Here is a 16,288-nt window from a genome sequence, read left to right as displayed (position 1 = left end):
ATAGTTGGGATTTACAAGATCTCCAGTTTGTGACTCATGTTGAATTAATTTGTAAATCGAATCATTTACTGGAGACTCATTCTGACTGGATCATGTGAATCATGTGAATCAGTTTATTGGATATTCACTCTTAAACAGATTATTTGAATCAGTGATTCATCACATGGATACAATCACTGGACTCCATTCAGAAAGGTTCATCCCTATTCAGCGGGACAGGTTCAAATGGATTAGGGCATAGATGAGCCCTTCAGATTGAAACAGAGTGTGTTACACAAAACAACTTCTCTGTGCCAAGGATCATGTAGGTACAAAATGTCTATCAGTTGTACCCTTTGAACGCCTTCATACGGGCCCTTTGAAGGGGGCACTTTTGAGAACTGGAATGACAAATTTCAAAATGGGGGCCAAAACTGCTTCTGGGGGTTATATATTATCATAGTATATATAAACACACATACAGTTTGGAACACAGTTCAGTTGCTCTGAAAGAATAATTTGAATCAGCAAGTCATTATTTGAAGACACACTCTGAATGGATCTTTAGAATCAGAGAGTCATTAAAGAGAGACTCGCTCTGAATAGATATTTAAATCAGAGAGTTGTTAAATGGAGACTCGCTCTGAATGGATTGTTTGAATCGATGAGTTAAGTGGAGACTCACTCTGAATACATCAATTGAATGAGAGAGTCGCTTTTAATTAATACTTGCTCTGAGTGGATCAATTGAATCAGAAAGTTCTTATACAAAGACTTGCTCTGAATAGATCATTTGATTAAGAGTCACTAAAGGAAAGCTTGCGCTAAGTGGATCATTTGAATTGGTGAGTTATTAAACGCAGACCTGCACTGAATGGATCATTTAATTGATAGAGTCATTAAAGAAAAACTTAATCTAAATGGATCATTTGAATCAGAGAGTTAATAAAGACTCACTCTGAATGGATCATCTGAATCGGTGCGTTAAATCGAGACTTGCTCAGAATGGATCATTTGAATCAGTGAGTTATTAAACTGAGACTCGCTCTAAATTAATCATTTGAATCAGAGTCACTAAAGGAGGAGTGGCTCTGAATGGATCATTTGATTCAGTGAGTCATTAAGGGAGACTTAGGGTGCATCTCAATCAGCAGTGTTTAGTAGTCATTGCAATGATCAGGGCTGATCAGCCATTTTATGTGCCATCTCAAATTGCAAAATTTTTCCAGTGTACTGGAACATTTGGACCTTGAAAAGTCCCATGTACTTTGAACTGTGATGCACACCATGTACCCTTGACAAACAGTCTGAATTTCAAATTATGAATCACACGAAACAAATCATCAAATGTAATGACAAACGAGACAGTTTTTTTTTTCTAAAAAGAATATTATTTATGTATGTATTTATTTATTTATTAATTTATTTGTTTGTTTGTTTATTTAACATGAATGAACATATACTAAAAATTGTATTTGTTCAAACTACTTATTTAACATAAGCTGAAACGGTACAATTTTTGAGTTTCTTTTGGGACAACTTAATGTTCAATCCACTTAAATTTGTAAAAAGTAATAAGTTAACTTAAATCGACTTGTTTGGTTGGTGTAGCTAAACAGGTTGGCAGCAATATAGCAAACATTTAAAACAGTTTAATGTAGGAATGTACCGATATATGAAACAATACAACCAGTTAGCCATAAAATTAAAAGCTTAAAATTATCATAAAATATTATTAAAAACATTTAAATTAACATATTAGTCCTGCTGTTGTTTATAAATTCCGGTTTTGATGATGCACAGTAACGACATTCCCATGTTACACTTGGTGTTCCCCAATGTGAAGTGAACCAAGCTCATTACTGCCCTAACACTGCACAAATTAGTGTACACAACCTACTGATCCACAACTTCAGACGCTAGTAAGCTGAATGAGATTAACACTTACACAGAAGTACTCATTTAAGTGAATGGGTAATGATTTCTCCAGTTCAAATCAACATTAGTCAACTAGATTTAGTAAAAAAATGTAAATGTTGTTTCTTAAAATAACAATTCCCAGTAAAGCACAGACATTTTTATTTTTTAAATTTACTCAAGTAAAAAATATGTCTACAGTTGGCTCTTTATTATCTCCTGAGGCTCCAGTGAGTGACCAGTTTGTCATTTTATGGAGCAGCACAAGATTTAAGTAGTCAATGTGTGCTAGTTGATCTGTTCTCACGCGCAGGTGGAGTCCTGTGTTTACATGAGAGAGAGAGCGAGAGCGAGAGCGAGAGAGAGAGAGAGAGAGAGAGAGAGAGAGTGGGAGAGAGAGAGAGAGAGAGGGAGAGAGAGAGGGAGAGAGAGAGGGAGAGAGAGAGAGGGAGAGAGAGAGAGAGTAAGAGAGAGAGAGAGAGGGAGAGAGAGAGAGAGTAAGAGAGAGAGAGAGAGAGAGAGAGAGAGAGAGAGAGAGAGAGATATGTAACCTTGAGCTATCCCTCTGGAAAACACACTGCAAAACTCAATGCAAAAGAGGTTTGGGTGTGGAGAGTTAGGGAACAATTAGGCAAAAAAGCCTGAACAGATAATTGGTACTTTACGAGTGGATGAGCTGCGTTTGAAGCTGACAGTGGTGATCAATGCACTCGTGACATTCAGCAAACAGAGGAACGAAATGTCACACACTGACCTCTTTGCTCAGTATAAAGTATGGAATGCAGTAGTGGATTGCAGTCAGCGTGTAAATCATAATTCACAATGATTATTTTTTAGGGCTAGTTAGCTTCGCTATTTAATCTACTCCCATAGCCTACTCATTATACAATTTCAGTTGGAAGTACATCAAGTTGCTGAAATAAGAATCTCAACAAGTTCCAGTTTACTAGAGTAGATATTTTTTATTGGGATTGATCAATTTATTCTCACTAATATTAATTGGAATGCTGATTACACAGGATATAGATTAAACTGTTTTGCTTGTTCATTTATGAAATTCAAGTCAATGGAATATAGCACTTTGAGTAAAAAATAAAAAAAATCAAACAAAATATGTTTCAAAAAAACTTTTAAACTGCAGAAATCAGTGTGCGCACAATCAAAAAAAAAAAAAAAAAATATATATATATATATATATCTTGAAGGTAGATGTCAGTCAAGTAAACACAAAGACAATATTAAACAAAATTGGCTTTTTAGTTAGGGTTATCATTGTTGGCAGGCATACTACTAAAATCAAGAAATCGACTATTACTCAGTAGGTACTGCATTGGAATGTACTACTAGACCGTTAGAAGTTCAATACAGTATGATAGACTAGTATGAATGGAACTCGGATGTACTACATCCACTATTTTGACATGATCACATGACCTACTCGCGCAAGTTGAGTCTCTTCATTCCCATTCAAGAATTATCTTGTGGTGCATCATGGGATAGAGTATCGTATGCGGACCAGAATCTCATCAAAAGTAGTAAGTCATCCGGGTAGTTCTCGTACTCTGATACTGGTTTTCGAATGCTATTCATTAGGAAATACTATTTGGCTCACATACAGATTATAGTTTACTATATAGCATGGAAGTATGCAATTTTGGATGCAGGCTATATCTAAGGTTTTCTTGTATTTCCTGTGTGCCCGGATGAAGACTGTTGTTGTTACACTCAAATGGTCTTTTGAGAGCTAAAGTGTTAGTGTGCCGATTTTGTTTACTTCTGTCTTGAACTGCAAAGCCACCATAAAACATCTACAACTGTCTAATGTTTGAAAATTTATTTAAGTGATTGCTTCATTTACTTGTATTGATAATTCCAAATTTAAAGCTATGACAAAAAGCGAAGTAAAATAAAATAGTTGAATTGATGATCATTTTAATTCAATTAATAGTTTCAATAGTTGTCAATAGCCCTGATATTGTATATACACATATAGTTAAGGTCAAAATTATTAGCCCCCCTGAATCATTACCCCCTGTTTATTTATTTATTTATTTATTTATTTATTTATTTATTTATTTATTTATTTATCTAATTTCTGTTTAACGGAGAGAAGATTTTTAACTAATTTCTGAACATAATAGTTTTAATAACTCATTTCTAATGACTGATTTATTTTATCTTTGCCATGATGACAGTAAATAAAATTTAACTGGATATTTCAAGACATTCTAGACAGCTTAAACCGACATTTAAAGGCTTAACTACATAAATTAGGTTAACTAGGTCTGAAGACTATTGAAAATAAATAAACCTTAAAGAGGCTAATAACTTTGTCCTTAAAATGGTTTTTAAAAAAATAATAAAACTGCTTTTATTTTAGCCAAAATAAAACAAATAAGACATTTGCCAGAAGAAAAAAATATTATCAGACATACTGTGAAAATTCCCTTGCTCTGTTAAACATCTTTTGGGAAATATTGAAAAACGAAAAAACAAAAAACAAAAGAGGGTAATTAATCCTGACTGTAACTACAAAAGTCTTGCCAAAAACAACAAATAATAACTAGACTAGTTGATCAGTTGGTATCCTAAGTGGCTTATATTAAAAGACAAAGGCCTCTAGATTAAGCTTATTTTAGCAAAAAAAAAAAAAAAAAATGTCTTGATACCTCAGGCTGTTGATGTTTACATCCACTCTGCAGATCTTTCTCACCTCCCTATACTGAATGTAACCCCAAACCATAATTTTTCCTTCACCAAACTTGACTGATTTCTATGAGAATCTTGATTTCATGCAGGTTCCAGTAGGTCTTCTACTGTATTTGTCATGATTGGGATGCAGTTCAACAGATGATTAATCTGAAAAATCATCTTAAAAAAAGACCTATTGCCACTTTTCCAAATGATCAACTAGAAGTCAAGTTGTCATTTAATCTATAGTAACATGCAACAGTTCACTATGTAACATACATGTACTGTAAATCTATTACAACAAAAATATTGTATTTACAGTTAAAGTACCATTCAGCTTTGCTGTATATGTACAGGTATTGTATATCTTTACAGCAAAACATATTATTTTTCACAATGCAACATTAAAATACAGCAACTGTCAATAACTGTCCCACAGTAAAATACAGTTCATATTACAAGTAAATACTATGTAATAAGCTCAGTTTCAATTAACATTTTTAATTAAAAACTGTGTTACAAAAAAGTCTAGAGTGCAACATCACATCACATCCTGTTGTCCATATTTGCTGCAGGGTCATTTTGGTGTAATTTTGGCACTGTTGCTCAGTGCCCAGTGTGTCCTGAGCTTAACTCCTGCATAAACACCTTCCCGCAGAGCTCAGCTGCTCCTCTAATCACACACCTGAAAGTCCTCATCAAGACCTGTGCTTCAGCAAAAATCACAGTCAGGTGTGTGTTACCAGATCCACAGCAATGAGCTCTCCAGCGCTAATGCATAATGCAGACGCTTCTGTTCTGCGCTAATGAGTGTGTGTGTGTCCATACAAGTACACACTCGTAATTTAATCAAAGCAGAATGAGTCATTGTCACACTGCTGGTGATTAGCAGCACAGGTTTACAAGCCACACCTGCACATGATCTGGATTAAAGAATGACAGTGCAAAACAGTCTGCGCTACTTACATTTTTGAGCACAAGATATGGTAAAAGTGGTTTACTTTTGGATGTCTGGATTAAGTTTGCATAGATCTTTTCGGAGACATTACTTGCAGTTTCTGTCACAGTGTCAACAAATGTTGATCATATTATTTAGCTAAATGTTTTCATTCTCCTGGTTTGTTGCACGCGCTAGTGGTGTTTCTCTGTAAACCAATAGCATTCAGCTGTGCATCTAGCTCCACCTTTTAGTACCCTTTTGTTGTGCATTTAGTCCAAAAAGTGGTATGGTACCTTTTTGGTACCTTTTGACGGTGAAAACGGCCATAAAAGCTTACTGTACGGTACCGTACCATTATACCACTATAAAATGCGAGTTTCCATCTTTTTTTCATTTCTCTTATTTAATATAAGTCAACACATCTCATAATAATAAAAAATAATTATATATATATATATATATATATATATATATATATATATATATATATATATATATATATATATTTTTTTTTTTTTTTTTTTTTTTTTTTTTTTTCTGTAAGTTTTAAATTTATTTATTTTCTTAATTGAGGGAGGGGTGGAGGAGTATATTAATTATTTTGATATAAATATATATTCAATATTAAATCATTTTGATGATTTAATTAACATTACCTGTGAGAGACCTAATTAATATAAATACTAATTCAAACTAAATTTTTGAACTAACAATAAGTAGGACTAATACATTTGGTATTGGCTCACATATTGTTCATGTATGTAAATTGTTTAACAATGTATTATTAACAATGTATATTAATAAAGTATAGGCCTGTCACCATATTTAGTTTTTGTTGTACGATATATTGCATTAAAATATTTGCAATAAATTATATTATTGTCATTTTAGGACCATTTTATGCCACTCATTAGACAATGCCAAAATAACATTAATATTGTCACAATGCAAGTACACTCTTCCAAAGAACACATAATATTTTATTCAACACAATTCTTAATTTAGTCATTTTAATAATCAGGCATTGGAATCAAAATGTGAAAACACATATCCTACATTAATAATAATCAATGTTAACAAAAAAAAAAAAGTGCCAGGTAAAAATGCCAGCGGCTGCAATATCTACTACCTGATGTATTTTCAGTTGTCAGACACTCACATGATGGCTACAGTAATTATTGTAAATACTATAGTGCTGCTGTTGTTGTTGTTGTTGTTGTTGTTGTTGTTGTTGTTGTTGTTTTTATTTTAACCATATTGACATGGACACTTCCAATAGAAACGTTGCAAAATCAGTTAAATGTTACCAGAATTGTTTTATGTATGGGAGACAACATTGCATCACCAAAACTGATTGAGGTCATGTCTATGTGTTGTGTGACATTATTGTGACATTCCTAATAATGTATTACAGTCATGAAATCAGCATGAAGTAAGATCTGTAAATGATTTAGAAGTTTGAATGGTCACAATAGCCCATGTTAAGAAATGTAGTTAACAATGACACTGTTCTGTTTAGTGTAATCACACATTGACAGAGCCCAAGTATTAATTATGATGTTTTTCAGAGAGTATATGGTTGCCATAGCGGTCTTTTGTCCAGGAATGTGAATGACGCAGCACAGATGATCAGATGTGTGTACTGTATGTAGTGTGTAACCAGAGACGTCCACATTGTGCAGTGTGTGTCCAGCAGGCTGTCTGCCTCTGTGTGATTCACTCGCAGTGAGAGTCAGAGAGTGGGCTTTAAGTGCTAATACCTTCTGGGAGTTCATATGAGAGGTGAAGCTGTGCTGATTGCGTTATACATGAGCGGGGAGTTTACTCCGTCGCAGAGCTGGAAACTCCCTGTGGAAATCATAATGGAGACACTGCTTTCATGTCTTGAGCAACGGGGCCAGCGTATGTGACACTGCTGACCCGAAATGATGGATATGAGCCAATTAAATTCATTCACTGCACTCACTTCTTGAACAACAATGAAAATGACAGATTGTAAGACAGACATTAAAAGAGAGATTATTTGTTGTTGTTTTTTTATGTGGGTTTTTATGCCATTCAAAGCCAATATTGTTTAGCTTTGAAACTTTGAATTATCTTTTACAGTCAGTGGAGCTGCAGATAAAACAAACTGATACTGTATAATGTGTGCACAAGTGAATTCAGCAGAGGCAGAGATATTAAACATCTGTCAACATCTTCTATGCATAATCATTTATTCATTTCTTTTCGGCTAAGTCCTTTTATCAATCTGGGGTTGCCACAGTGGAATGAACCACCAATTTATCCAGCATATGTTTTACGCAGTGGCTGTCCTTCCAGCTGCTACCCAGCACTGGGAAACATCCATACACTCTCTTTCACACACATACAATAGGGACAATTTAGCTTACCCAATTCACCTGTATTGCATGTGTTTGGACTGTGGGGGAAACCGGAGCACCCGGAGGAAACCCACGCCAACATGGGGAGAACCCAGTCGGGGCTCGAACCAGCAACCTTCTTGCTGAGAGGCGACAGTGCTACTCACTGTGCCACCGCGCAACCTTCTATGTAATGTATTATCACATGCACTAAAAGCATCCTCTCCTGATACTGTCTGTGAACCCCCCACAAGCATCAATCCCCTCAATCAGCACAGCTATGTTCTGCTAAATCCTCCACAAGCACCAAACCATTAACACAGCCACATTCTGCCCCAGCAAGTCAGTTTTAAACATAAAAAAAACAAACAAACAAACTTTGTGTCTGTTTTGTGGCAGGCAGTTTCGTGAATTTCGACTTCTCATCAATTACAAATTATCAGACAGGAGGTTTTGAATATCAGAAAATAGACTTTATTCTCCATAATAAAGCCGAGAAAGAGCTGAGCAGACCTCATAGCATTCTCCTCCTGCTCCTTCTAAAGTATCTGTGTTCTCCATAATCTTTATACAGGTTTTTATGACACACCCCTTTGTGTCTCTTTTTAACTCTTTACCATTTTTGAATAGGTTTTCTAGTCTAAGGGGTCCTGCTATTCTTGGCTCTCAGCCCACTAGCTCATGTCAACAGAGATGTTACAGGTCTATGTCAGCAAAGTATAGATGCAACTTATGCAAAGGAACTAAGTGTTTACATACATTGTTATGATAGGATAATAACTTAATAATATGTTACTCATTCTAACTTCTGACACATATAGCTTCATACAAGTATTTAACATACATGATCAGCGCTTTACATATTCAGTTATTCTACACAATCAGTCACTCAGCCTTCTCCTAGTGTTGCTCCTGTTCAGGCATACTCATCTTACACAGTATTTTTAACACATGCTGGCATGTTTGCTGCAAACACTACACAAATTTTGTGAAGAGAAAATTAACTGCTTTACACTAAGAAAATACTTCATACAGAGAGAATAAAATCTTCTTCATCAGATGACAAAGCCAGGGCTGTATCTTTTAGTATTATATAGAATACTTGTGTTCTGCCAGATCTCCCAGGCAGGGTTTTATTTAGATTTATTTAGTTAATTTTAGTTTTTGGAATTATGTCCATTGGAAAGTAGTTCTTTCAGAAGAAAAACAGTTTTTTGAAGTATTATTTGTTTTTATTCTGTCTATTCAGTGTCCTTCAACAAGAACGGTGGTGGTGGGGTTCATAATATTCACAATGGTATTTTATTAGTTGTTGGTTTAACCATGGATGAGATAATGGCTTCTATGTTAATTTCTTTTCAATGACATTTCTTGTTACAAGTTCAAAAACAACAACCAATATTGCATGTCTATAATTTACACAATGGGTATAATTAAATAATACTTTCACTATAACGTAAATTAGAAGTGTAATAGAAAAAATATATATAATTGCGCCATTTTGAATTTTACTCGAATACAAATACAAATACTTTTCCCCCCCTCAACAAATACAAATACCGGCTGCTCCGCGCATCCCTAATATATATATATATATATATATATATATATATATATATATATATATATATATATATATATATATATATATATATTAAAAAATATATATATATATATATATATATATATATATATATATATATATATATATATATATATATACGAATGCAGGGAGAACATGCAAACTCTACACAGAACTACCAACTGAGCCAAGGTTCGAACCAGCGACCCAGCGATCTTCTTGCTGTGAGGCGACAGCACTACTTATTGCGCCACTGCCTCGCCCTAGTTTATAATCAGTTTAAAGTAATAGAGATTTCCACCATTTTGTACTTTAGCTCAAGATTTATTTTCATTATGTCAAAAAAAAGAGAAATCCACAGAAATATCACACTAACAAATGATTCAACTTAAAGTGGTGTATGCTAAATATGTTATGCAAATTAATGAGAGAAGAATAAATAATTTGCCTTAATGACTTCCGGAGATTCCTACCAGTGGAAGTGACATTTGGAGAAAGTCACATGCTTTTTCAGCACTATTAAGATTGTTATGCCTTTTTTATAATTAATGTAACATGTTGACAAGGCACAAAACAACAAATAAAAAACTGTATTAATACAAAAAAATAAATGTTTCAGGCCACTAATTACAGTAAACTAGTAAATTAGGCTAAATTATTTAATGATAATTGAAGCAGAATGTAAGATCCAGGAGTCGGGGGCAGCCAAAATAGATATAGTGGGAGTTAAGTTAATATTCTCAAGAGAGAATGTTCTTAAATACACATAAAAACAATGACAACTCTGTGATTTCATTTGAAAGTTTCAATAAAGTCATTAAAAAAATAATAGAAGGTTTATCTTGAAAAAGCAAAATGCATCCGTAAGGTATATTTTGTGTGAATCTTTTTTTTTTTTTTTTTTTTTTTTAAAGAGCAACCAAATAATATTGTCAGACTGACACTGAAAAAAAAAAAACTAAAACAAAAGTCGACCAGAGCCTATATTCTATAGGATATCACATCCCCAATACAAATGAGACTTGCTGCCGTTCCCCATCAGCAACAAGCATCTGTAGGGTCACGTACTGTATACACCCACTCCCACATCCTCAGCAGAACAAAGAACCAACCAACACTTCTAAAAGCCTCTCCTCTAGCAGAAAGCCAAATGCTATTTCAAGAAGTTATAGCCCTCCAACTAGATCCGCTTTTTAAACTGATCATAAATGATGCATCGCCGAGCTTCCCCGCAGCATGGCAGATGAATTCCTATCCACCACCGTCAGCCCCTTTGACTTCATTTTTCCACGCAAACTCCAGAAATCGAAGTGAGTGAAACAAGGAATAATTTACGTCGGTACATAAAGTGAGTCAGATTTACTGTAAAAAGGCACTATGTAAAAAGCATCTCGCGAGGTACATGTTCTGACAGCAGGGTTTAATGAAAGCAACTTCTGCACTTTGCTGAGCATGTGGCTCCATTAGCGAGTGCCTTTGTGGTGTCATGTTGGATCAAGTCACATGGTTTGTGTGTTTCCTTGAGGCGAAAACAGGTCGGCGTCACTCACCCAAATCTTTAGATCCTTGGCTTTCACTGGCCAGCTCTCCCATCCTCACCAGAGCATCAAAATAGCCCTTTGCTGCAAACGTCACACCTGAAAAAAAAATAATAAAATGGAGTCAAAAGCATTCTAGGCTCTCATTACAGCAGTAAATTCAACGATCAAAGGGTCCCTAACGAGGATGGGATTACTCTCAGCTGCACAAGCTGGTATCAGTCCAGAAGGGTAACGAGCGGCAAGAAAGAAAGAAAGAAGAAAAACTGTAGAATTAGATGAAGCTGCCACACAACAGGAAACACAATCAGTTGTACAGGAAATACATTTAGAAAGAGTAAAGATAGCCCTCCTGTGACTACGGAAATTTGGCCCTTTTTTTCCTTCCCGCCTTTACAAGGCCAGCCCAGCTGTCTCCCTCACTCACACACCGCTTCTCAATCCCATGCCTCATTACGGTTTTAAAATGTCAACTCCGGTGAAAAAGAATAAACAGAATATCATTATCTCCAAACCTCTCCCTGGATTTCCACTTGTGTGCAGGAAAGGGAGAGAGAGAGAAAATGCTTGCGTTTGATTGTTTGTGTGTTGAGTTTTTGGTATAGACTAAAAAGTTTCACAGTGGTCTGGCTTTGTCTGGTTCATACTGGCTTTGTGTTGGTCTAGTTGGTGGGATAACGTAGCAAGAAAATCCTGACAGTTACAATGTGTTTTAAATGAGATTTCATGCCTTTCATGCAGGTTTTGTATCAAGCAGGTATCAGAGTCTTTAAGACGCCATAAACATCACAGTCAGTATGATTGATTGATTGGTGGAATGGATGGATTTGATGGATGGATGGATGGATGGATTAGACAGATTGGATGGATGGACGGACTGACAAATTGATTGATAGATGGATTGGATGGATGGACGGATTGACGGACTGACTGACCGATTGATTAATGGACGGACAGATTGGTGGATGGACAGATAGATAGACAGACAAACGAATAGACGGATTGATGGACAGATGGATAAACAGATTTATGAATGGATTGATGGGGGATGGACAGATTGATGGACAGATGGATGGACTGATTGACAAATTGATGGATTGAATAGATTGGATGGATGAATGAATAGATGGACGAACTGACAGATTGATGGATGGGCAGATGGATGTACGGAGGAATGAATAGATGGATTGATGGACAGATTGATTAATGAATTGATGGGGGATGGACAGATTGATGGACTGATGAATGGACGGATTGACAGATTGTTAAACGAATGGACAGATTGATGGATGGATGGACTGATGGATAGATTTATGAATGGACTGATGGGGGATGGATAGATTGGTGGACTGATGGATGGATTGACAGATTGTTGAACTAATGGACAGATTGATGGGTTGATTGATTGATTAATGGATGGATGGATGGATGGATTGATTGATTAAAATCTATGCATCTATTCAACCATATAATGTACATTCATAAACCAACACGAAAGTTTGGGGTCTGTAAATGTTGATTTACCAAATTTCCATTAACTTGATCAGAAATACATTAAAAACAACAAAACTCTAACCTGTATTCCCAGGGGCTGCTTATTGTATCTATATAGCAATGCATGTATCTGCAATAGTTACATCACAAAATATACAATATTGAGCTGGGATTATAGCTGACCAGAAACTACAGTTCAAATCATTGTGGAAATATTGACAAGTGAACATTAAGTTATCAGCTTGTGTTTTTAAGGCTTGTGGCTGTAAGGCTTGTCGATTTTTAAAAAAAAAAATATTTAAGTCTATACCGTTTACATTTGATTCTCCAGAAAACTATAAAGCACCATTTAATTTTGTTTTAGCTTTCTTCTATTTATCTATTTTTAAAATGTGTTTATCATATTTTATGTAGATGCACTGCCCCACAAAATCAACCCAATTATTCTAAAATCATTAAGTGCCCCAGCGCAAGATGTTTTTGGGGCAGTTTGTTGCTATTTTCAGACCAGAGCAACAGCAATTTTCTTGTTTTGTGCCATGTTGTTTAAAAAGTAGATCCATTTGTGCCACTGTGTGGCGTGTTGCTATTTTAAGAAACTGAAATGGACGGCGCCATTGACCAACTAAAAGTTGGTCTAAAATCCAGTCCAGTTAGTTATTCACCTTTGCAGGTCCAAACACTTACACGATGCCTAATACACACAGGATGTACAGCAATACACAAGTATATTTACATATGAAAAAAAAGGATTAATTATTATTGATTATTCATTTCTACATAAATATAAAAACACTACCTCCATGCCTCATCTCAGGGGGCTTTTTTTCAGTTTATTTATGACAATTTGCATTTGTTTAACGTTATTATTATTGTTAGCAGAATTATTTATTATATGCATATTTATATTTGTTTTAATAAAAACAAGTCAAGATTTGTCCTCCTGTTGGGTTTTGGAGATATGCATCACCATATGGGGCATAGGAAAAGCACGTGTTTGGATAAAACTCAGTTTTTTAACTACACTTTGTTATTATTGTTCATTTATTTGTTAGCTGGAAAGTGGAAATTAAAACTGAATTTCTGAATCGTTCTTTATCCTTGCACGGATGGTCTGTTTAACTGTTCTCGCAAGAAAAGCATTCAGTTTATCTATGAGAACATAAGATCTCTTAAAGTAAGACACTCAAAGTTCAATGCAAATTGAGACATTGGCTTTTACAGAGTTAGCTTAGCGATGCATACAGCAAACACATTTGGGGACTACAAAAGAATACATCTGGGCTAGTGTGATCATCAGGGCTTCCGGTTATGTGCATTCACCTCGCGTACACACAATGCATTGCGAAAGGGGCATGGCCAGAGGCACTGTAATGTTAAAGCAGAGAAAGCTAAAATGCTTTTAAAATGCTTCAGTTTCCACAGAGCTTCTTCTGTTTCTGTATTTGGGCTTCCAAAGGACACAACACAAAGGCAGAAGTGCTTACAGTTTAATTTTAATTATGTTCCAGAGAATTATATAAAAAAATAAAATAAAATAAAAAACACGATATAGCGCTAGCATTTGGTAGGAAATTCAGCTAAAAACTCCTCCAACCGACAAAGCTGTGGATTGTGAGCCACATGTTGTAAGTATTTTTTGGGCTCGAAATTGCGACCGTTTTGGTGGCATATGCACCCGAAATGTTATCTACGCAACCTCAAAATATAGTTGGGGGCATTTGTGCATAAATTGTTGTGTGCGACAAGTTTTTACTGCAAAATGTTCACCACATGCGTAGATTTGGGAGACATTCACGCAGAATGCATCTTTGCACTTTAAATGTGAAATGCAGTGCTTAATAATGGTTTAACAGTAGTTATGTCAACTTGCTGAAGTAAACAAAGCCAAGTTCGTAATGCTTGCCCCGTCTTCGCGCTCTTCTTATTGGCCTACTGCTCTAGAACTGAACGCGAATGGATTGGTTAATATCAGCTGTCAATCACTCAGTCAACGTAAAGCGCTGAAGATGAGAATGAAAATTACACTGACATATTTTCTGTTTTAGAAACCATGGCATCTAAAGTTACAAATAATGACATATCCTAGTAGTGATCATGTGCTAAATGTTATTCCACCATCTACACTTTTCGAAGAGTGGATAAAAGATTTCCATTGGCTTCACGTTCGCTATGAAAAGTCTGTGGGATGGAATTTTCAGGTAACTGTTTGCCACATCTAGCACAAGAGCTTCTGTTTAATCCTTCATTGAATCACCAGATGCTATCTGCCATGCAAGTGGCAGCTATTTGTAAAATTTAACACCACGTACACCATCGCAAACGCGTCTGCACCAAGTAAACTAATATCGCTACTTATGAGAGTAGAGACCAGTAGTGCTATGTCAAAAGTATCAGTGCAATATCAGACAATATCCGTGTGAACATCACAGTTATATTGTTAAAAGATTCATTCATGTCAAGCAATGCTTGCAGGGCCGGCGAGCAGTCCATGTATCTTACAAGTTCAAAAACAACAACCAATATTGCATGTCTATAATTTATATAATGGGTATAATTAAACAATACTTTCACTATAACGTAAATTAGAAGTGTAATAGAAAAAATATATATAATTGCGCCAATTTGAATTTTACTCGAATACAAATACAAATACTTTTCCCCCCCTCAACAAATACAAATACCGGCTGCTCCGCACATCCCTAATATATATATAATAGGGATAAAAATAACTATGTAACTTAGTTATTTTACAAAAATGTATTTTCTTATGATAACGGGATTTTGTTATATATATAGAATATATATATATATATATATATATATATATATATATATATATATATATATATATATATATATATATATAGAATATATATATATATATATATAGAATATATATATATATATATATATATATATATATATATATATATATATATATATATAGAATATATATATATATATATATATATATATATATATATATATATATATATATATAGAATATATATATATATATATATATATATATAGAGAATATATATATATATATATATATATATATATATATATATATATATATATATATATATATATATATATATATATATATGTGTGTGTGTGTGTGTGTGTGTGTGTGTGTGTGTGTGTGTGTGTGTGTGTGTGTGTGTGTGTATATATATATATATATATATATATATATATATATATATATATATATATATATATATATATATATATATATATATATATATATATATATATATATATATATATATATATATATATATATATATGCAGACATTGCTTTGCATCTTATCAATATAACTAAGCTTTAAAAATACACTGTGGACCACCCCTTCAATAAAGTGAAGACCTGTCTATAAAATCAATAACTTTGAAAATTGCACTACACTACATTTACAAAAAGGTACTGACCCCAACCTTATATGCATTTCCTGGACATCAGATTAAAATCTGATACAATGCAATATCTGCACAACACACCAGATTTATAAATAGGACATCTACTTCCTGAAGTAAATACAAGAAGCAGGTGCTTGCAACGCAGACAGCTAGTTAATCATAATGAAGCGTTTGTAGCCATGTGTCTGGAAATCATTCCCCATTGCATTTATATAGTACACCACTGTATAAGTCTCTCTATTAAGGGAATGTGAACTGAGCGCAAATATGAGATATCTGGGACAATATTTTCCATTGGACTAGTGGGACTCTTTATTGAAAAAAGCATTGAACAGTTAAATAGAAAAGTGTTTTC

The 16,288-nt window shown here is 34.4% G+C and overlaps 1 protein-coding gene across 7 annotated transcripts in view; it reads right to left on the bottom strand.

Moving 5' to 3' along the window:
• baiap2a (BAR/IMD domain containing adaptor protein 2a) overlaps positions 1-16,288 on the bottom strand; it is a 220,629-nt gene that overhangs the window by 125,957 nt on the left and 78,384 nt on the right. For all 7 annotated transcript variants that reach the window (XR_012400583.1, XR_012400584.1, NM_001040245.2 and 4 more), the window contains 1 exon segment: positions 11,023-11,109. Coding sequence is in view for 5 of the 7 variants with exons in the window: in NM_001040245.2 (NP_001035335.2) it covers positions 11,023-11,109 (87 nt within the window). In the remaining 2 variants the exon portion in view is untranslated.

Source organism: Danio rerio, chromosome 3 (assembly GCF_049306965.1).
Source record: "Danio rerio strain Tuebingen ecotype United States chromosome 3, GRCz12tu, whole genome shotgun sequence".
NCBI classification, from domain to species: domain Eukaryota; kingdom Metazoa; phylum Chordata; class Actinopteri; order Cypriniformes; family Danionidae; genus Danio; species Danio rerio.
This window is presented reverse-complemented; position numbering and strand designations above follow the sequence as displayed.